The sequence below is a fragment of the Hemiscyllium ocellatum genome, chromosome 34 (genome assembly GCF_020745735.1).
Source record: "Hemiscyllium ocellatum isolate sHemOce1 chromosome 34, sHemOce1.pat.X.cur, whole genome shotgun sequence".
NCBI classification, from domain to species: domain Eukaryota; kingdom Metazoa; phylum Chordata; class Chondrichthyes; order Orectolobiformes; family Hemiscylliidae; genus Hemiscyllium; species Hemiscyllium ocellatum.
The window spans coordinates 8808682-8832916 of NC_083434.1; the positions used below are offsets into that span (position 1 = coordinate 8808682).

Genomic DNA, 24235 nt, shown 5'->3' on the forward strand with positions numbered 1-24235 from the left:
ATAAACATGTCTTCTACCATGATGTGTTTAGCTAGTAGCTTGTTATAACATAGCAGCAGTAGCTTGCTGGGTTGTGGTGATTGTACATCAAAAGTGACTGCTGCAAAATTGGTGAATGAGTCATAAGTTGAGGATGCTGGTGTGAAAAGAAATACCACAACTGCATCCGTGGGCTATGTTCTGGCCAGCCTAAATTCATTTGCATTTTTAGTAACCAGATGACCAATTTGTGGTATAATTTGTACACACTCAAAAACTCCAAGAAACAGACAAACTATTGTCAACTCGTTGGATTTGCATCGTCTTAATTTGACTTTACAAGCTGCCTCCATTCGTAAAACATTCGGATACATATTAACAAGAATAATTGATCTATTAATATTATGATTCTAGCTGATGGTGAAAGACTAGACAAGTCAAATTCCACAGTGGAACCTGGCTTGATAGACCATAAATGGTGTTTTTCCAATTTGGTTATTGTGGTGGTCAGTCCCTGACCGTACTCACCCAAAGTTGTGGGAGGGAGTGTTCAGTATACTGCTTAAAAAAATGCAATGGGTTTAGTGCACAAGAAAAACCCATATGTGACAATGTGAAAGACCTTATTATAAATAACAAAAAGAAACAGTTAACCCTTTTCGCAGTAATACCATCTACAAACCGAAAGCTCCCATCTTCACTTTCACTTAGTGAACTGCTGCAGTTCACTAAGTATTTCATTTCAGCAACTTTAAGCAAACCAGGTGTGATTTATTCCATTACTGCCTCCCCCCAAGCCACCCAGGCTAATTCACTGGCTTATCTCACTGGACCCTTAAGACACAAACATAAAGATTAGATTAGATTCCCTACAGTGTGGAAACAGGCCCTTCAGCCCAACAAGTCCACACTGACCCTCCGAAGAGCAACCCACCCAGACCCATTCCCCTACATTTACCCCTTCACCAAACGCTCTGGGCAATTTAGCATGGCCAATTCACCTAACCTGCACATCTTTGGACTGTGGGAGGAAACCGGAGCACCCGGAGGAAACCCACGCAGACATGGGGAGAATGTGCAAACTCCACACAGACAGTTGCCTGAGGCAGGAATTGAACCTGGGTCTCTGGCGCTGTGAGGCAGCAGTGCTAACCACTGTGCCACCGTGCTGCCCACAAAGCATTGTGCTGTCATGGAACTGCTGGTATTTATCTTTTCTTCTGAATTGCAACACACCTCTGACTCTTGTCTCCCCTTCCGGAGTTCATAAAGCACAGGTCATTAAGGAGGAGCAATTTTCTCACCAGATAGCTTATTAAACTATTTAGCTTAAGTAACATGATTTCTTGGAAAGGACAATTTTCAGTCACTGTTCCAAATTACTTTCTGACACTTTATAGAAAAAAAGCTGATCAGACTTTCACAGCACCAAAACCCAAAAGCACATCTACCTCTCTAGAAACCATGTTACAAATAAGGGCCCAGATAATCTGAGGAATAGTGATCGTAGCCAGATTGCTGCTTTGCTCCAACACTTGGCCGGCAATTCTGACCCCGGCTCCTTTAAAACTGCAGGCCATACCGTAAATCCAGTATTTGTGCTGCTCTCCAGGATGGTGGGAGGAAGTCAAGCCAAGCTATTCCCTTTTTTTAACACAGCAGTAGATGCCGTAAACTGGGATTTAAGTGCCCAGATGCAGAACCAGCCACATTTTCTGTGAAAAGCTAAGTTTTTAAAAGGATTGGGATAGAATGGCAGTTAGTTAAGGTCGAAAAGGGTGGCACTGGAAAAGCATCCAAGGAGCAGGAGAGTCGCTGTTTCGGGCATGAGCCCTTCATCAGCATTCCTAATGAAGGCCTTATGCTCGAAACGTCGACTCTCCTGCTCCTTGGATGTTGCCTGACCTGTGTGCTTTTCCAGTGCCAGCCTTTTTGACTCTGACTTGTCCAGCATCTGCAGTCCTCACTTTCCCTCAGTTAGTTAAGGGTTTAGGCTTCCAAGTAAGTTTGAAATGACATAATTGGTGTTTGTTCCAATGGGAAGAGGGAAAGTTGGGTCCATGGCTGTGGGGAAACTACTCTAGTCCAAGGCTTCAGACCAGTGGTTGCTGTAGTGAATTTAAGGGGCTTCAAGGTTATTCAGTTTGGTGGAGGTTATGAATTGGGAGTCAGTTTAGTAGTCAGCAAGATGGTAGAGTAACGTTTTAATCCTATAACCTTTCCTGAATAACTATTAGATTAATTGAAGCAAAACTTCTGGAATCTCTGACTTTAGTGGATTCGAGAAGCAGGGAAATTGCCCATCGGAATCTTTGATTTCCTGAGCAATTCCAAAGGAGTCTGATCCACATGGGAATCCCCATGGTTCCTGATGTGAAACTCCAGTCACTGCTGCTCTCGTGACTATCTGGCTATCTGGACCAATAATACTATATTTTAGACCTTCTCCACAATGCAAACCTAAAGATAAGCCGATCTTCGCTTGGGCATAAAACATTTTGGTCATTTTTGATCTCTCGATTGATGAAGATCCAGGAATCGCTGCAGTGAAATGGTGATTTACAGAAGTTTATTCCATGCTGCCTTGCATTTTTAAGCACAGCCATTCATGTACATTGCTTTAAATATGATGGTTTTTGAAGTGACCTATGCAGTGTCTTCTTGATGATTGCATGGTGGGGGACACACAAACAAAGTTAGGAGATTATTGCTTTTTATCAGCTTTACCTAACCTTGAATACATTGTCACAAATCATACATTTTTCCATAAATTTGCACACAAATATTCAGCTGTTGTTGAGAGTAGTATTAATGGATTATCTCGGATACCATCTTTCGGAACAGATTATGGCTATGTCATCTCTTGCTGATGGACTTATAAAGATCACTTAGCATTCAAGGAAGAGCAGATTAATACATCTAATGACTTTTCCTGGTAATTTATTCCACAAACTGTAATATCCTGACCACCCTTATTTTGCAAGCATTGGGAATGGGCAATTCCTGACTAAGAATCCTCCTTTAAAGCCTTTAAAAACAGATTTATTTCCAAATCTTCAGTCATGTGAGATCCAGTTTTATATGGGCTGGATTAAATAGTACCCTATTCTCTTCCTGGCAGCATCGTTAATGTAAATCAACTGTCAGCTCAGTATCAACTGTAATTTATGGCAAGCTACAGTTTTGCAAAAAGGTTAAATGTACTGGCTGGTGTGATTCATGGACACTGAAAGAGAACTTCCACTCCATCATGTTTTGAAACCTAGGCATGTTTAATTTGATGACTGCAACACCCAATGTGATCCAGTGAAAGCAAACCCATGAATTAATCTCATTTTGGGTTTCTTTCACCATCAAAATCTTCAGGTTTTTAAAACTCCATCACACTTGTTTGAATTTCCACTGCATAAGACACAGGAGCAGATAACGGCCCTTCAACCTATCAAATCTGCTTTGTCATTTAATGAGATCATGGCTGATTCTGGAACCCTCAACTCCATTTTCTTTTCTTTTTGCATCACCTTCAATTCCCTGCTTGATCTAAAATCTGTCTACCTCAGCCTTGATCCAGCCTCTACAGCTCTTTGCAGTAAAGAATGCCACTGATTCACTGTACTCAGAAGAAATGCCTTCTAAAGATGTACAGATTAGGTGGATTGGCCATGCTAAATTGTCTTGTAGTGCCTAAGGAATGTGCAGGCTTGGTGGATTAGCTGTGGTAAATGTGGGACAATAGGGATAGGTTTGGGAGGGAATAAATGCTCTTTGGAGAGTTGGTACAGATGTGATAGGCCGAATGGCCTCTCTCAGCACTACAGGAACCCTGTCATGATTCTGTGATCTAAATGTCTTAAATTTGCCACCCCTTGTTCTGAGATTATGTCCTCAAATCATAGACATGTCAGGTCCCCTAAGAATCTTGTAAGTTTCAATAAGGTTGTCTGTCATTCTTTTAAACTCTAATGAATATAAAATCAGTCTCTTCTAATAAGACAATCCCTCCATTCCTGGTATCCGCCTAGTGAAAGTTTTATAACCTGTGTCCGATGCCAGTGTATCTCTCCTTAGATAAGGGCCCCAACTTAAACTTGTGAAGTTACCACATAGTGTTTTACATAGCAAGTATGGGAATTTGCTCAAACAAGACAATGATCCTGTATTTCCCCAAACTCCCAACAAAAACCTGAAAAGCTGCTGCTCTCTCTCGAGTGAAAGATTTTGTGCTTAAATCACTGTTAAAATGGAACCCCTTGGCTAAGTTCGTTCTGAAGTAAGAGAGATTAATGAAGTTAATGAAATCATTTTTAGTGGAGATAATTTCCAAGCTGACTGTATTCCGGTAGGGCGGCATGGTGGCTCAGTGGTTAGCACTGCTGCCTCACAGCAACAGGGTCCCAGGCTCAATTCCAGCCTTGGGTGACCGTCTGTGTGGAGTTTGCACATTCTCCTATTGTGTCTGCGTGGGTTTCCTCCCACAGGTCCAAAGATGTGCAGGGCAGGTGAATTGGCCATGCTAAATTCCCCATAGTGCTAGGTGCATTGGGTTACTGTTTGGTGGGTCGGTGTAGATTTGTTGGGCCGAAGGGCCTGTTCCACACTGTAGGGAATCCAATCTAACCTAATCTAATCTAACCTGCTCAAAGTGACAATTCAGTGCCCTCTGATGTAGAGAATTATTGTGCTCTCCAAAGATGGGCCACCTTATTAACTTGGCTAGGTCAGAATTGGGAGTGACACATGTTATACTTGTGATTGGAGGAGCCTTGACACACAATGGAGCTCGCAGTTACCTACGTGACCCTTCATTTTTTGAGTGAAACCTTAAATAATCTAACTTTTTAACTCTACAAGTTGATTGACCTTTTCAAATCTCGTGCACACAGATCTGCTTTCACGATTGAAGTGATAGCTGTGGCACAGCACTCCTTCGAGTTTCTATGGCAAAACTCCACTCTTCACACACACAGACCAACTGAAGTTTTCTTTCTGCCGAACTGAATCTGCTACTGGCATTTCAATAAGTTTCCATCGAATGAGCTTACCAACCTAACTGAAAAAGACTATTCGTTAGTTTTTGGTTCATGACTACAAAGAATTATGATCTTGCAGGCCAGTTATTTCAGCTTTTGTACTTGCTTCTTCAGAGACAAAGCACCACTTTTCTTGGAACGTACAGATGGATTCAGGTTTATTAGAAACCTGAAAAGTCAAATCTTTTGGACTGCTAATACTTCATCTGAGACTGAAATTTTAAGTTGAATAAGGTCATGGTCAACCCGTATGTTTTGTTCCGTCTTTAAAATGCTTGAAGATGGATGTTTTGCTGTTTTAAGCCTGTCGAGTAGGGACAGTTTCCACACTTCTGGTGTCACTTATCATGTTGAGTGCTTATACAGCAAAGTTAAATGGTATGTGTAATATGTTTACGTCAAATAATGCTTCATTTGCTTAAAAATAAGAGCTCATGTTTTTCCTTGCATCTCATGACCTTTGCATAGTTTATGTTACTTTAGTGTTGAATTGACAATTTGAGTAGATAGTTTGGGATTATATTCAGTATGGACTGGTTGGACCGAAGGGTCTGTTTCCGTGCTGTATGACTCTATAACAGCTGTAGTTGTGCTCAGAATTAATTTTAACATTGTGCTGATATGTAGTTGCATTTTTGTATATTTTAGTTATTTGTTTGTGCTGAACAGGTGACTGAAGTTCTACAATAGGAAATGAGATTCCTTATTTTATGCCTTTACATAGAGTTTTTTGCCCTTTGTAATGAGTTACCTTTCTCATCAAATGCATTTTCAAATTTGAGTTTGTCTGTAATCAAGAATGGAAATACAATTTCGATGCAGATTCATGATTTGCAAGGATGGGTAAGACATCACCTTGCTGTCATATGATATCAGATTGCAAAATATGAAACAAAAGACTAGAACACTATGTTTACTTGCACATTCAAAAATGAAGAATACATGTAAAAGGAAGTGCAGCTTTTATTTCAGTGCTACTTTGTTAAGTCAGAGATTTTGATTTTTGGGGCAAAATAGTCCCATGATTTTCACTTTCTGGTTTCTGTTATAAGAACATAAGAATTGGAGCTTGGGAAGGCCATTCGGTCTACAAGATCATAGCTGATCTGCTCCAGGTTTCAACAGCTTTTTCATGCTCGGACCTGAGCAGTCAAATCCCTAACGTTTCAAAAATCTACCTCCTCTTTAAATACATTTTGATCCAGCCTGCACAACTCTCTGGGATAAAAATTCCAGACATTCACCACCCTCTGCAAAAAGAAATTCCCTCGTATCTCAATTTTAAATAAGTGTCCACTTAATTGAAAACTGTGTTCACTTATTCAAGATTCCCTGCAACTGGGAGCATCTTCTCAACATTTACCCTATTATTGTGTGTTAAATTTGAACAATCTCTCTAAATAAAATGTGCACAAGATACCTTAGCCATTAGAATGGTGCATGGAGGAGTGTGCAGTTTTAAAACAAAAAAAATGCATCTGAAGCCTATGTATGTATTTAGGAGTGCATCCAAAAGTGTTCTAAAATGATGTATGCGATACATGCACGGTATACAGTGTTTAAGAACGTATGCTTCAGTGATTTAACTGAACTTCTGTTTTGTGTGGCAGATGACTCCCAAGTCGAAGAGGAAAAGTATCCACAGTAGGATGCTCCGCCCTGTTTCCAGAGCATTTGGTAAGTGAAGAGGCGCATGTTCCATTTAGTTTTTGTGGAGAAGTAAAATAAGATCACTTGAACCTGGTGTTGATCATTATTCTTAAATTTAGCTTTCAGATATATTTCTAAGGAAAGAGTAGTTGGAAATATTGTCCGAAAGCAAATTAAAGAAAATGACGACTAAAATTGTGGTAATTTTCCTCTAGTAACGTTGAGCCAAAAACTGAGTTGAGAAAGCCGTCCAATATTTTGCACTAATATTGGGGTCTCTTTTTTTCATTTGTCATTGGTGTATTTTGTAACTGTACAAGTTTCAGATGCAACAGGAAATGAATAGTTTATTTCTAATTAATCACAACATTCTCATCAGAAAATAATTTTGTTTTACTTCCTGCTGAAGACTCCAGCGAGGTGCTCATGTATAAACACTCCCATCTAGTGGTTGGGTGGTTAAGCAGTTTTCACCTGTGTTCAGCTTATTGAAATGAAGCAATTTTTATTCCCTCCGTATTGACTTTTTTAAAAAAAAAATAACTCTTTTAGAAACACAACTAAAATCTACCTTTTAAGATAAATAATTTATAGAGAACTGTTTGAATACAATAGTGATTCAAATCCAGTATTTTGGGATATTCTCTAATAGCACTGCAGATTTCTTTAAACTACGTTTATAATAAGTAGATTATCACAAAATGGAATATTTAATTTTCTACTTCAGCATACTTGCAGAAATTTAACATATTGAAAGAAAACTTTTTTTAAAAAATGAACGAACATAACAATTTTGGTCCCCAAATTAACTTTGATGTGAATATATTGTTTGCTTAACTTTCTCTAATTTTAATATATTCAATGAAAGAAGCAAAATAAAAGTTGAAATACAATAATTGCAGTGAAGAAGGATGAGATTTCTGCAACCATTACACACGAGTAAATATAGCTTTATCAAATGGTAATAAAACCACATAGGACACTCTCCATTTCTTTGAAAGAATGACACCTCTGTTATGTTGCCTCCCTCTCACCTGTGTATTAAAGTTTAATAACAAGCAGTCCCTTTTCAGTCTTTCGTAGTAGTTCTAACTGGTCTTTGGTGGATTTTGAATTAATTTGTGTATTTGTATTATTGTTAGACAATTTGCAAAAATATTTCAAAAACAACATTAATTGTTATTATTTGTATAGTTTTCAACTTTCAGGCTTTCCTTCAAAGTGTGTTTCCGTTCAGATAATTGAATTTTAAATAAGCATTTTGATTCAAAATTAAGATTTATGAGATTGGGTGTGTACATTTGAAGGGATTGAGGGTTGTTCAATGGACAGAAAACAGAGATGAGGAATAAAAAGGCCATTCTTGGGCTATCAGGCTGTAAGTAATAAAGCAATAGGATCAGTTCTTGAGCTACCTTTTATTTACAATCTATATGAATTGACTTGGATGAACGTAGCATCCAAGTTTGCTGACAGTGCAGTGCTGGTAACGTCAGTAATGCAAAAGATATGAAGAGCTGGTGAGGAAGAGACTTGGGTTCCGTGAGCAAATAGAATATGGCAAAGTACAGCGGCTCTGTGGTTGGGCAGCATGGTGGCTTTGTGGTTAGCACTGCTGCCTCACAGCACCAGGGACCTGGGTTAGATACCACCCTCAGGCGCTTGTCTGTGTGGATTTTGCACATTCTCCCTGTGCCTCCATGGGTTTCCTCTCAGAATCTAAAGATGTGCAAGTTAGGTAGATTGGCCAGATTAAACTGCCTGTAGTTTCCAAGGATGTGTAATTTAGGTGGATTGCCCATATGAAGTCCAGGGTTGCAGGGAGGGCATGAGTTTGGGTGGGATGCTCTTCAGAGGGTCACTGTGGACTTTTTGGGCCAGATGGCCTGTTTCCACACTGTGGGGACACTATGATAATAAAGTTATTCACTTTGTAAAAAGAATGCCATTTAGGTTTCCTTACCTTAGTATATTTCTGCCCTAGAAATTGTCATGAAGGTTCACTAGCCTGATGTTTGCAATGAGATACTTGTCCTAAGCAGAAAGATTAGACTTGTATTCACTAAAGTCTCAAACAGTGAGAGGAATTCAATTGTAACTTCTAAAATTCTTAAAGCATTTGGCAGGGTACAGGCTGAGAAAATGTTTGCTTTTGCTGGCCAATCTGGAACACGTGATCATCATCATGCAATAAGGGATCAGAATAAGGAGGTTGACATAAGCAATTTCTTCACTTAAAATGCTGTAAATCTTTGGAATTCTCTACCTCAGTGAACAGTGGTTGTTCAGTAAATTGGTAATTTTTTTTTAAATACCGAGAGAATTCAGGACATAGGTCTGGTGAGAAATGGTGGAAATGGAGGCATAATCTTTAATTGCAGAGCAGACTCATAGCATTAAATACTCCACTTCCTATTTCTTATGTTCACACATTCAACATTATAGGCTGTTGAAGAAGATAAATGCTTCCCTTATGCATTGTCATTGATATTTTGAAAGTTGATAAATGAAAGAAACAAAACTCACATAAGCTTCAAGTCCCAGGAAGCTGAAAACCAGGGAGGCAAAGACTTCCAAATTTAGTTTAGTTTCAGCAAGTCATGAGTGAGGTTGATCGGTAAGAAATTCTATAGTATGGTCACCATCATTCATGAAACAGATTTCAACTTTTACAACATTTGAACAATCTGCCAAATTAATGGCAAGCTGCCATTTGCGGAGCATTTCCAATCATTAGCAGTTAATTACCATCACTGCAGGTTAGGTAATCATCCACACCCTGGCTGTATATAACAGTCTCATCTGAACACTATCTTTATTTATGCAAGAAAACATGCCAAACGCAATTTAGTTGAATATGAAGAAATTTAAATCAATCAGTTGAAACGGAAAAGTTAGGAGGTAATTTGAGACAAGGTTTTAAGATCAACAGATGGTCAAAATCGATAATGGAAAGTAACAGAGACATTATAAAAGTTTCAGCAACAGTAGGAATGAGATGAGGATAGATAATTATGATGTTGAGGTAGATAAAAACAACAAGTTTACTGATGAATATGATAGAAGCCTTATGACATGTGCTCAGACTGGGTGAGTAGCTGATCTAGTGAATAGGCCAAACAGAAACAGAAGTACTTGCCATTAGCAATAATGACTTTGATGTTGCTAACATTTAGTTGGATAAAGAACAATGAGGAAGAAACTGAAACGTATTATCAACTTTTGGGGAAGGAAGAAAGTAGGCAGGCAACCTTTGAAATAGCAATTCAAGATCTTCTTAACACTGGGTTTTAGGTGACTTTAATAGGAAAGCTGGGAGACAAGAGGAGGGCTGTGCTGGGAAGAGGGAGTTTGCTACTATCCAGAAGAGTATTTGTACATGGAGAGTCAACAATGCTCATGATGGTCATGACCAGGCCATTCATACTCTGTGTGCTGCAGCATGCTGCAAACTGATATTTAAGAATTAACACCACAGGTATGAATGTTGTATGAGGAAGCACAGAGGCTGAGGCTTTCAACATCCTGAAAGAAGAGTTGTTCAGCAGTTACTAGGAGGGAAACAGCAGCAGAGAGAAGGCTGTGACTGCAGTGGTGCCTAGATGTGCAAACAACCAGTTGAACAGGATGTTGTCGAGCATTTGGACACATGTTGAAGTAAACAGTTGAGGAATTGTTTTGTGCAAAGCCTAAATGAGAAAAATGGGGAATAAGTTTCAGTGAAGTAAACATTGAGGACTTGGGGACACAATAGATATTAAGGTCTTCAGAGTAGCTGTGGCAGAGACGTACTGAAGGACATTCTTAAAGATGAAACATGCTGAAGGTATAAGTGATGGACTGAGAAGAGAAGTACAAAGAAATTGTCTGGACTAGAAAAACGTTAAGCAAAGCAGCCTGTGATGACAATATACCATCAGTAATAAAATATTAGAATATCAAATATCTTAGATAAGTTATGTTTTAGTCATACTCACAATTATCAATGGATTCACTTATGATGATACTATGGTCTTGATGAGTCTTACTTGCAAGCAAGATATTTGGAAAGAGGTGATGATTCCGTTTCTTAGGTAATAACAGAGCGGAAGAGGGAAAAAGATTTTGGAGGAAAATTGAGCAAAAACACCGAAAGAGTAAATTAGATTGGATTTATATTGAAGGGCTGTTGGGTACATCACACAATTCCTATTGCGAGAATAGAGAAAAATGATGAGCATATCCAAAAAGGACTCAAACTTGAACTGAAAATAGGAAGACTTGAATCTTAGTCATCAGCAGGAAAAGAAGTGAATTGGTAAGAACCAGCTATGATAAAGGGTGTTTGTTGTATATGTGGATATATTAACATGATTTTTAGAACTTGTGGTTGGTTATTTTTGTGAAGGGTTTAAAGAGTAACTAAGTCAGATATTCTTTCCAGAACAGTAACCGAATTTGGTATATGTCAGAGAGCAGGGATCCCCTGTAATTTTAATGGAAAATAGTTTTTGTTGTGATGATTTACAGCAGGTAGGTAAATATTGAATATCATTCCTTTGTTGGGTTCAGAATAATCAGGGCTTGATTTTAGCTTAGGAAACTCAAATTGAGAGTTTTTGGAAACTTCACTGCAATCAGAAATATAGTTTTTCTCCTAGAAAGGAGTGTGGAACTTTTGATGAAATGCAGTTACCTCAATAGAAAAGTTATTAGTTTGTGAAGTTTTCAAACCAGACATGTTTGGTCAGACACCATCAGGTTACGAAAAATTGAGAAAGTCTAAGCTTTCAGTTTTGGGAGTATTCATGTGAGAAGATTTGCCCGTTCACAGGAGAAAACTGAGGAAAATTAGTTAAATCAAACTTACAGATTCGATATGAAAGAGTAGTTTATATGGATTTGAGTCTGTGTAACAGATAGTGTTGGGAAACAGGATAAGACTTTGCGCATTTTAAGAACACTCAAACTATGTTTTATTTATGTAACACACTTCCACTGTTTAAGAAACTCAGCAGTGATTTTGCTTCAGAAACTGACTAGGAGAAAGTGAGGACTGCAGATGCTGGAAATCAGAGTTGAGAATGGTGCTGGAAAAGCACAGCAGGTGAGGCAGCATCTGAGGAGCTGGAGAATCGATGTTTCGGGCATAAGCCCTTCACCACTGTCTACCATCTTAACAAAAATGAAATACACAAATGCATGATCTACTGAGCTAGATTTCATTCTGGTATCTGACTTGTTCAGTAGTATCAAAAACAGAAATTGCTGGAAAATCTCAGCAGGTCTGGCAGCATTTGTGGGGAGAAAAGAGAGTTAATGCTTCAGGTCCAGTGATACTTTTTCAGGACAATGACCTTTACTCTCTTCTGAGGAAGGGTCACTCAAATTGAAACATTAACTCCTTTTGCTCTCCACAGATGCTGCCAGACCAGCTGAGATTTTCCAGCAATTTCTGTTTTTGTTTCTGATTTCAAGCATCTGCTGTTCCATCATTTTGTTTTATTTTGTTCAGTAGTATCATCAGTGGGGATCGTAGCACAGTGGAAATTGAGATGGAGAGATGGATGACACAGAAGGAAGATTCTTGTGTTTATTTGGAGTAACTAGACATTCCCATGGGCTCCAAGTGAACTGAGATGTTGTCACTATTAATTTATTGGCAAACATAACCGCTAATGTTTACAGAGCAAAATTAGACAAAAATGCAATAATTCATCCTGTGTTTTGTGGTTGTGGTTGAGTGGGGAATGCTGGTCAGGACAGGAAAGGATATGGATTTGGATTACTTGACCAGATGTTCATTCACCCACTTATGTTGCAATAAAGGTGGTTGGTCTAGAAGGATGATGAGTCCATCCTGATTCTTAAAATCCCATCCCCATTCCTTTTGTCAGCTACTTGTGGCAGCATAAGATAACATACCTTCAGCTTACATCCACGTCTGGCTGCGTTGTTAGGCCTGGGAGTTTAGACACCCAACTATTTTTCATGGAATTAGGTGGCACTATGACTCAAGGAATTTCAGTGGATTTATGAACCATAGGGGAATCCTTCATATGAAGGTAAGGAAAATGTTGACTCAGTTTTAAAGCTGTTGCCAATTCCTGTGTTATAAAATAATGGTGTATGTTAAATATGTTCCTCGTGAGGTGAATTTTGAGGGGCTTGGTTTAGAAATCCTGAGTGACCTTTAAATTGACCAGCATTCTAAACATGGGAAAATCTTCAGATGCATCAGAATACATCATCCGTTGGTAAAGTGCTATTCTGCATTGAACAATGTTGTGATGATTCAGATTTTACTGTGTCAGTTGCACCCTGTGTTTTAACCACTTCAGCCATTTGTCCAGCCTCTGGAGCAATACAGCAGGTGGCTATTTTCTCCACTGTTCACAAATGTTAATGTATTTATCACTGGAGGTTACATTGATATTGTTGTGCAGTGAAATTGGTATGATTGCTCAGCTAAGCTTTCCATCACAGTAACTGGTTCACTTCAACGGGGCAGCTGTCAAAAACAAAACGCAAGCAGTTGTGTTTTGAGTGACAGTTTGATGTATTTTAAGAGGTTTCTAAAAGGATGATTTTCTGCAGTTTTATGGCTATTTAATATATTTTGGGGATAATTTGAGTGGATATGTTTCAATGAGCTTCAAAAGTTTGTAAGAGGATTCCTTTCCTACATTATTCTAGGGATTATAAGTTCTGACCATTATGGAAATTGGGTGAGTTGGACATGGAGAATGAAGACCATAAAAAGGAATCTATAAACCAGCTGGTCTAGCAACTTTAATTGGAAAAAATGCAAGAACTGATTTATTAAGGAAGTAGTAGCAGGATGTTTAGAAAATCATATAATTAGGCAGAGTCAACATAATTTTGTGAAAAGGAAATCATGTTTGACAATTATTAGAGTTCATTAAGAATGTTAAGGGAGACTAATAGATCTAATGTACCTGGATTTCCAAAAGAAAATTTGGTAAGGGTGCCCCATAAAAGGTTCCTAATGAAATAGGAGCTTATTGTATTGAAGGTGCTGTATTAGCATTGATAGAGGATTGACAAATAAGAAACAAAATTGGAATAAATGTATCGCATTTTCAACTTAAACTGTACCTGATAGGGCTCTGCTGTGATCAGTGCCAGAGGCTCAACTATATATGACGTACATCAATGGTATTGATGACTCTGTTATAGTTAAATTTGCATAAGCTATTTATTCCAAAAACACTTCTTCAAAGCTGCTTTTGAATGTGCCATTTCCTAAATCTTCCCTATCCCCTCTTTATAGGTATAAAACCCTGGTCCTTGATTAGCCAAGACCCTAGTCCCAGTCCTAATAGGAAGAGCCTGCCCTTTGGAATAATTCCCATTTCAACCAGTTTTGGTGCCAATGACCCATAAAGCAAAACAGCCATCTCTCTCACCATTTTTTTGGCAAGAGAATTAACCTGCTAATTTCTTTATTCCTCTGCCAATTCATGCATGGCAAAAGTATCAATCGAGAGATTATTACTTAGAACATAGAATATTAAAGCACTTGATATTGCACTATCCGGTGAAACCAATGTATAGCCTATCTAACTCACATTACCATCCATATGTTTATCCAATGACTATTTAAATTCCCTTAATTTTGGCGAGTCCACTACTGTTGCAGGCAGGGTGTTCCACGCCATTAGTACTCTCTGAGTAAAGAACCTATCTCTGATATCTGTCCTGTATCTATCACCCCTCAATTTAAATCTATGTCCTCTCATGCTAGCCATCACCATCCGAGGAAAAAAAAGCTCTCACTGTCCATCCTATCTAATCCTCTGATCATCTTGTATGCCTCTCAAGTCACCTCTCAACCTTATTCTCTCTTACAAAAGCAGTCTCAAGTCCCTCAACCTTTCCTCATAAGACCTTCCCTCCACAGCAAGCAACATACTGGTAAATCTCCTCTGCACCCTTTCCATCGCTGCCACATCCTTCCTACAATGCAGTGACCAGAACTCTCTGCAATACTCCAAGTGGGCTGCACCAGAGTTTTGTACAGCTGCAACATGACCTCATGGCTGCAAAACTCAATCCTTCTACGAATAAAAGCTAACACACCGTACACCTTCTTAACAACCTTACCAACCTGAGTGACAACTTTCAGGGATCAATGCAAATGGACACAGAAACGTCTCTGCTTATCCACACTAACCTTACCATTAGCTCAGTACTCTCTATTCCTGTTGCTCCTTCCAAGGTGAATCACCTCACTTCTCCACATTAAACTCCATTTGCCACCTCTCAGCCCAGCTGTGCACCTTATGTATGTCTCTCTATAACCTGCAACATCCTTCCACACTGTTCACAACTCCACCGACTTTAGTGTATTCCGCAAATTTACTAACCCATCCTTCTATGCCCTCATCCAGGCTATTAGTAAAAATAGCAAACAACAATGGTCTCAAAACAGATCCTCATGGTATACCACTAGTAACTGAACTCCAGGATGAACATTTCCCATCAACCACCACCCTCTGTCTTCTTTCAGCGAGCCAATTTCTGATGCAAACCGCTAAATCATCCTCAATCCTATGCCTCCATATTTTCTGCAATAGCCTCTTGCGGGGAACATTATCAAAGACTTTACTGAAATCCATATACCCACATCAACTGCTTTTACCCTGTTGATCACCTTCTCAAAGAACTCAATAAGGTTTGTGAGGCATAACCTACCCTTCACAAAACCATGCTGACTAACCCTAATCAAATTATTCCTTTCTAGATGATGATAAATCCTATCTCTTATAACCTATCTACAACTGAAGTAAGGCTCACTGGCCTATAATTTCCAGGGTTGTTGCTACTCCCCTTCTTGCTATCATCCAGTTTTCTGCTACTATTCCTGTAGACCATGATGACATAAAGATCAAAGCTAAAGGCTCGGCAATCTCCCCCCGGCTTCCCAGAGAATCCTAGGATAAATCCCATTCGGCCCCGGGAGCTTACCTATTTTCACGCTGTCCAGAATTGCTAACAATTGGGCAGCACGGTGGCACAGTGGTTAGCACTGCTGCTTCACGACGCCAGAGACCCGGGTTCAATTCCCACCTCAGGCAACTGTCTGCATGGAGTTTGCACTTTCTCCCCGTGTCTGCGTGGGTTTGTTCCCGTTTCCTCCCACAGTCTAAAAATATGTAGTTAGATGAATTGGCCATGCTAAATTACCCGTAGTGCTAGGTGAAGGGGTAAATGTAGGGGAATTGGTCTGGGTGGGTTGCGCTTTGGCGGGTCGGTGTGGACTTGTTGGGCCGAAGGGCCTGTTTCCACACTCTAATCTAAAAACCTCCTCCATCTGAACCTCAGTCCTGTCTAATCTAATAGCCTGTATCTCAGTATTTCCTCAACAACATTGTTTTTTTTCCTGTCTGAATATTGATGAAAAATATTCATTTGATGAAAAATATTTCACGCACAACTTCCCATTACTGTCCTTGACTGGCCCTAATCTTGCCCTCGCCATTCTTTTATTTCTGACATACCTATAGTTATGTTTGGGTTTCCCTTGATCCTGTCTGCCAAAGACTTCTCATGTTCCCTCCTGGCTCTTCTTAGCTCTCTCTTTAGGTCTTTCTTGGCTAACTTGTGACTCTCAAGTGCCTGAACTGAGCTTTCACTTCTCATCTTTACATCAGCCTCCTTTTTCCTCTCGACAAGAGATTCAACTACTTTAGTAAACTACAGTTCCCTTGCTCGACCACTTCCTCCCTGCCTGACCGGTACATACTTTTCAAGGACCTGCAATAGCTGTTCCTTGAACAAGCTCCACGTTTCAATTGTGCCTATCCCCTGCAGTTTCCTTCCTCATCCTAGGCATCCTAAAGCTTGCCTAATCGCATCATAATTGCCTTTCTCCCAGCTATAACTTTTGCCCTGTGGTGTATACCTATCCCTTTCCATTGCTAAAGTAAACTTAACCGAATTGTGGTAACTATCACCAAAGTGCTCACCTATCTCCAAATCTAGCACTTGGCCTGGTTCATTACCCAGTGCCAAATCCAATGTGGCCTCGCCTCTTGTTGGCTTGTCTACATACTGTGTCAGGAAACCCTTCTCCACACATTGGACAAAAACTGACCCATCTAAAATACTCAAACTATATTTCCAGTCAATATTTGGAAAGTTAAAGTCCCTCATAACAACTACCATGTTACTTTCACTCCAAAACCATCTTTGCAATCCTTTCCTCTACATCTCTGGAACTAATCAGAGGCCTATGTGACCTCTACGTTCCTGTTTCGAACCTCAGCCCATACAATCTCTGCAGACGAGTCCTCATTAAATATCCTTTCTGTCACCGTAATACTGTCTTTGATTAACAGTGCCACACTTCCCCCTCTTTTACCATCTTCTCTGTTCTTATTGAAACATCTAAACCCTGGAACCTACAGCAACCATTCCTGTCTCTGCTGTATCCATGTCTCTGAAATTGCCACAACATCGAAGTCCCAGGTACCAACCCATACTGCATGTTCACCCACCTTATTCCGGATGCTCCTGGCATTGAAGTAGACACACTTCAAACCAACTTCTTCCTTGCCGGTACACTCCTGCGACCTTGAAACCTAATTTCTGACTTCACCTTACTCTCAACCTCCTGGACACTTTAGGTTCCCATCCCCCTGCTGAATTCGTTTAAACCCTCCCAAAGAGCATTAGTAAATCTCCCCCACTCCCACCCTCAGGATATCGGTACCCCTCAGGGTCAGGTGTTAGACCACCCCATTTGTAGAGATCCCACCTACTCCAAAATGAGCCCCAGTTAGCCAGCTGTCTGTATCCCTCCCTCCTGCACCATCCCTGTAGTCACGTGTTCAACTGCTCTCTCTCCCTATTCCTCACCTCGCTAGCACGTGGCACGGGCAACAAACCAGAGACAAAAACTCTGTTTGTTCCACCACTAATCTCCCACCCTAGCTCCCTGAATTTCTGTCTCAAATCCCCATCCCTTTTCCTATCTATGTCATTGGTGCCTATGTGGACCACGAATTGGAGCTGCTCCCCCTCCCCAGTGAGGATCCCGAAAACACGATCCAAGACATTACAAACTCTGACACTGGGAGGCAACACACCGATCATAAGTCTCTCTCATTCCCAAGGAACCTCCTGTCTGTAGCCTAACTAAGGAGTCCCCAATGATTAATGCTCTACTCCTTTCCCTTCTGAACAACAGGGACGGACTCTGTGCCAGAGACCTGTACCCCATGACATACCCCTGGCAAGCCGCCTGCCCCGACAGTATCCAAAATGGTATACTTGTCATTGAGGGGATCGGCCACTAGGGATCCCTGCACTGACTGCTTTTCACTCCTTCTAACAGTCACCCGACTATCATCTGCATTTCTAGGAGTAACCACCTCCCTGTAGCTTTTATCTATAACTGTCTCTGCCTCCCGAATGATCCTGAATTCATCCAGCTCCAACTTAAGTTCCCTAACACAGTCTTCAAGGAACTGGAGTTGTGTGCTCTTCCTGCAGGTGTACTCAGCTGGAACATTAATGGTATCCCTTACCTCAAACATCCCACAGGAGGAACGTGGCACTGCTTGTGCTGCCATCCCTGCTAATGTCCCTTACTAAGAAATGAAAGAGAAAAGAAAGCTTACCTGATTTCGCTCTGCTGGTGTAAGGTTACAGAAGTCGGTGGGTGGGAGGCCCTACGTTTAACTTGCTTACTTTTAACTTTTACCTCATTAATAATGTTATTGGTTCTTTCATGCACCATGAAAAGATAATCCCCACCATTCTGCTATGACTCCAAAGGTGTTCTCCAGTTGCAAGGAGATGTCTTTATGCAGGCAGCATAACCTGAATAATCATGACAACCACCTGATGAAGGAGCAGCACTCTGAAAGCTAGTGCTTCCAGTTAAACCTGTTGGACTATAACCTGGTGTTGTGTGATTTTTAACTTTGTAACCTGAATAGAACTGATTATATAGTTCTTTATCACTACCACATTCCTTTTCAATCCTCCCACTTGAACGGTTTTCTGAACTATGGTCATTTAAGTCCAATTATAGGAGTCCCCCACTATCTGAAAGTAGAGCGTTCCTATGGCATTATGCGAAGAAGTAATTACTATTAATTTATACGGGAAAATGTTTGAGCATTCTCAGACCCAAAAAATAACTTACCAAATCATACCAAATAACACAAAAAACCTAAACTAACATTAACATATAGTTGAGGCAGTTGAAGGTTGGGGTGGTGGGAGGTACAGGATACCTAAGGACACATCTTGCTAATGGATACACTAAATAAATCGCGATAAAGCACAGGTGCTCACAGGCATAGTTCAAAGTTATGACGGCTTGATGCTGAAGACGCTTGGTGGTGCTGCCCTTGCTGTGCATGCTTTTTTTTAAAAGGCAGTACAGTGGCTCAGTGGTTAGCACTGCTGCCTCACAGCGCCAGGGACCCAGGTTCGATTCCTGCCTCGGGCAACTGTCTGTGTGGAGTTTGCAGATTCTCCCTGTGTCTGCATGGGTTTCCTCCGGGTGCTCCAGTTTCCTCCCACAGTCCAAAGATGTACAAGTTAGATGAATTGGCCATGCTAAATTGCCCATAGTGAAAGGTCCATTAGTCAGAGGTAAGTAAAGGGTAGGGAAATGGGTCTGGGTGGGTTTCTGTTCAGAGGGTTGGTGTGGACTTGTTGGGCCGAAGGGCCTGTTTCCATACTGTAGGGAATCTAATCTCATAAAAGTGAAAATCCTCTTTCGGTTAGAGAAAACAGGTTCTAAAGTAGTTCTTTCAGAAAAACGAGTTGGCATAAAGCAAACATTTGAAAAGTGGGGGATACCTGTACTTTGTAGTTCTTTTTGCATCACAGATAGCAATCACCTTGTAACTGTTTGTCAAAATGAAGCAGCACAGTTCCTCAGTGGTATTATCGCTCGCATATTAATCCAGGCAGTGTTCAGGAGACCCAGGTTTGAAACCCTCCATGGCAGATGGAGCTTGAATTCAGTAGAACTCTGGAATGAAGATTCTGGTTCACCAGTGTCCCTTGGGGAAGGACATTGCTGCCCTGGTCTGACCTACATGTGACTTCAAATCCATGTCGTTGTCTCTTAACTGACCTGGAATGGTCAATAAATGCCTGTCTAACTAGCAAGCTCCACATCCTGTGAATGAATAAAAGGAATTGCATCTTGGATCATCAAACTTCACTGATAGGAGAAAGTGAGGACTGCAGATGCTGGAGATCAGAGCTGAAAATGTGTTGCTGGAAAAGCGCAGCAGGTCAGGCAGCATCCAAGGAACAGGAGGATTAACGTTTCGGGCATGAGCCCTTCTTCACTGATAGGCGATTACACTCACTTGTAGCTAACTGTTGGCTGGCTCTAAAGTTTTACTTCACTTTTAAAATGTTCTCCATTGCCAATATTTGCCTCTTTGTGCACTTGGTCAGATTTATTTTCTATGAAAAATAAAACACTTGCAAAATAAAACAACATAAAATTGTTTTCATGTTATTTATTATTATAGTAAATTCTGTTCTTCTGTGCAGAAATGGAATTTGACCTGGATAGGGCCCTGGAGGAGATCCCAGTCCATTTTGACGACTCAACCCCTGCTTCAAGTATTTACAGCAAGCAAGAACGGTCATCACGGCCCAGCAGTATGATGACTGAACTACCCTCAGAAGAGGTAAAGAAACTGGAGCATTATACAAAATCTCGACCCAAGAGGAACAAGAAGTTACCACCAAGCAAGACAGCTGTAAGTCTTTCATGTTCAATGGATCAAAACTCATTCTGTTGAATTTCGTATTCATTTAAGACCACTGATTAGTTGTGCCCAATATCAGCACAGTGCAACTCTTCTTCTGTGGTCATTAATAGCAGTGTATATTATCAGGGCAGTAGTTGTAAGCTGAAAAGTAGTTTCATGGTAGAATGACATTCTCTGTACAGAATGAGGCTCTCTGTAGACCTCAGTGGTAACAGTATTCAAAAAGAATGACTTCAAAGTAGCAAAAGCAATTGGAATGTTAATTGCAGGAAATATATCTTAATCAGTAGATACTTTATAGATCTTTAAAGGTTTCTATTTTTATGAGATGTTTATTTGAGATTTTAGTGTCTCCTCACCTTGAGAGACAAAAGATAGAAGGAACTCCTCGTCCACATCAGTGTTTATTTAGTGAGATCATGAATTACTTGCAGGTTAGTTAATGACTGATTTTGGTTGCTATGATTCTACAAATACTTGGTACTTTCTATAATTGTTTTAAATTGCAAAAAGCTCCAGGGTGTAGCGTGCTCAGTGTCAAAGGATTTTTTTGGATGACTTCAGAGTACCTGTACAACCCCAGTTGCTCTCAAACACTAATAGACAGTCCCCTTGGATTCCAGCATAACTTAAAATGCAAAGAAGCCATACAGTGCAGACCAAACTGTTGGAAGGCAAACATGGAGGGTAAGTAATGCCATGCTCAGACTGAAGTTCTCCTCCTGAGACTGTAAAAAAAAAACCAAAAAGATGAGATAGCTGCACTTCAGTAAGTAAGGTTTCACTGACGCATATCAACTACTGCAATTGCAATCTCAGAGTAGGACAAGAATTGCAAAGCCAGACTTTCTTTCTCCAGTAACTAATCATACCCACATTCAAAGCCTATAACTCTAACTGAGAAACAGTTTACTTTGTGTCATGATTAATACCATCTCCCATGAAAATAAATTGTTCTGGTTGTCTGAACTTTCCTCATCCATCCTTTCTTATGATCTGTGAAATCATACAGGTTATGATTGATGCAACAAGAACTATCATCTGCTGCTGACCGTAATTTCAGTGAATGACCACCCAGTTATACAAGTTAATACTGTAGTGCCTTGGGGATGTCATGATATTTTTACAGTCACCTTAGAAGTTAATTCTTGAGTCAACCTATTCTTATTATCAACCATGTACAATTGTGAGGTTCATACTTCAAAAGCAAATGTCTTCCGAGATGTCTTTCCTAGATTTGGGCTCCTTTTGGTCCTCATTTCTCTGTGTGGGTTCAACAGACCAGTAATATTGTTGGGTTAATTTCCAGTAACATAATCCTGTGTGACTGTCCTTTTGTCTACATAGCTAAAGCTTCACTCCGCACAGTTTAGTATGTCACCTGGTTAAGGTGAATTGCTTTGTTTTCTGTCAGTCCAAGTTTTCTTTTTCCACCTTTGGTCAAAAGGTTAGCCTGTGGTTCAGGACCAAAGTGTGTATACAGTGGATTTGGCAAATAATCCAATAGATTGACCATGCTCATCCATGCCTAAATATTGATGTGAATTTTTAAAAAGGACAATCCCAGATATTGTTCTTTCCCCTCATTCTCACCTTCCACTAGAATGCAGACGTTTAATTTGTGCATAGCAATTGAACTATAGTCCAAAAGTGAGTGGAGATGTATCAAATACCGCAATAGGTAATCAGCATCTAGTTTTATTCTTATTGGTTTCTTTTGTAATAGGTGGCCATCTCTTACAAATGATTAAACTTGCACATTGTCGAACAATGGACCCATGTTATTCTTTGTATGTCTTTTAAGACTCGGTAGTTAGTCTATGGTGGTCTCCCATTTAGCAACTTTGGCGAAAATCTGGCAAAACATGCACTTCGAACAGTAGCTGAGTTTGTAGACAATGACCCTGAACCTTGTGAATCACAGGCTGAAGTTTTACAACTGGATTTGCATAAACCATTCTGGGAAAAAAATGCCTTGCATAGATTCCAGCATCTGCTATAATTTGTTCCTACCTTCTGGAAGGTAAATATTTCTGAACTAAAATTAAAACAATGAATTTCTTTGTCAGCTTTCCACAGCAGATTCGCAGGAGGGTGAACAGAATGGCCTTATGAGTAGAATTGATGAGGGGGTGGATGAATTTTTCACCAAGAAGGTAACACGAATGGAATCAAAGTAAGTTTTTATATTTTAGTGACATGACTTCATGTGATACCATTAAGTGTTGAAAGTAATGGATTAAAACACAAATTGAATTAAATAAATATTAATTGGCATACTTTTAATTCTTGATGGTATAATTATAAATTCTACATCAAATTGAAGTAGTTATGAATCATTCAGCTCAAATGAACAAGCTTAGATTGAACAATTGTGTGACTTCTATGTCTTTACATTATGTGCAGAGTCTCTCTGACATTTGCTGATCTTTTATTCAGAATTTCTAGCCATGCCTGAACTTGTGAAAACTCATATCACACAACACTCATTTTGATATTAAATGCTATACTGATAGTTGTTTACACTGATCCAGGCAGTAAAGTTTTCATGTTTCCCTTTTCACGTATTGGCCCTACAAATAATTGGCTTCAGCCCAAGCTGAATGACGTCCTTCCTCAAACTATTAAGAAAACAAATGCCAAACCTCTTTTTCCAAATTCCTCAGAGCATTTCAAAAAGAGATTTGAATTGAGCCTCTGCTTTTACCAATGATTTGCCAAATGGCGGTTGCCATAATCCCTCCTGATGGCATGCTTTTCAAGTTAGATTCCAGAGAGAATTTCATGGTTTGATAGGCAACTTGGCTGCTATGTTGGTCACTCGCTGAATAAAGTCACATATTTCAACAAAAGAACATAAGGTAATGATACAAAAGAAAAATTAAGAAGGTACAAATATTTATGGCATTTTGAAGGAGTTTATCATTATCAGGTTTAATCCTTTCTCCCAACGTTATCTTTTACGGTCAGTCATACCCAGTGAAATATCACTCAAATCTTCATTCATTAATTTCTTACTCAACTGGGGAAGTTTGCAAGCATTTCCTTTTAGTCATTTTCTGCACCTTCACCAAATGTGAGGCTCTCTATCTTTCTTTCTTTGAGATACACAGACGAGCTATTGCAATAACCTTTCTTTGACTTTGACAACTTTAAGGCTGCTAAAACTGTTTAAGATTTCTTTCCAGCTCTATCCTGAGAAATTCTACAAACTAAACCCTTCCCATCTGCAGTAATGGATCATTTCTTCTAGATGATGCAGCCTGCTTGTAGGCGCTGGCCAACTCTTTTTCTATATGATATAGAAGCTCAAGTCAGCAATAAGCAATAGTTGGCTCACAAGGTATCTTCGAGTAAAAAGTGAGGTCTGCAGATGCTGGAGATCAGAGCTGAAAATGTGTTGCTGGTTAAAGCGCAGCAGGTCAGGCAGCATCCAAGGAACAGGAAATTCGACGTTTCGGGCAAAAGCCCTTCATCAGGAATGAGGAAAGTGTGTCCAGCAGGCTAAGATAAAAGGTAGGGAGGAGGGACTTGGGGGAGGGGCGATGGAGATGTGATAGGTGGAAGGAGGTCAAGGTGAGGTGATAGGCTGGAGTGGGGTGGGGGCGGAGAGGTCAGGAAGAAAATTGCAGGTTAGGAGGGCGGTGCTGAGTTCGAGGGAATCGACTGAGACAAGGTGGGGGGAGGGGAAATGAGGAAACTGGAGAAATCTGAGTTCACCCCTAGTGGTTGGAGGGTTCCCAGGCAGAAGATGAGGCGCTCTTCCTCCAATCGTCGTGTTGTTATGTTCTGGCGATGGAGGAGTCCAAGGACCTGCAT

At 40.1% G+C, this 24235-nt stretch overlaps 1 protein-coding gene across 3 annotated transcripts in view; it reads left to right on the forward strand.

The window, feature by feature from the left end:
* Positions 1–24235, forward strand: part of LOC132832127 (F-actin-uncapping protein LRRC16A-like) — a 458164-nt gene that overhangs the window by 390977 nt on the left and 42952 nt on the right. For all 3 annotated transcript variants that reach the window (XM_060849857.1, XM_060849859.1, XM_060849860.1), the window contains exons 30-32: positions 6620–6686; positions 20193–20404; positions 22486–22592. In XM_060849857.1, coding sequence (XP_060705840.1) covers positions 6620–6686; positions 20193–20404; positions 22486–22592 — 386 coding nt within the window. The remainder of the gene's footprint in view (positions 1–6619; positions 6687–20192; positions 20405–22485; positions 22593–24235) is intronic.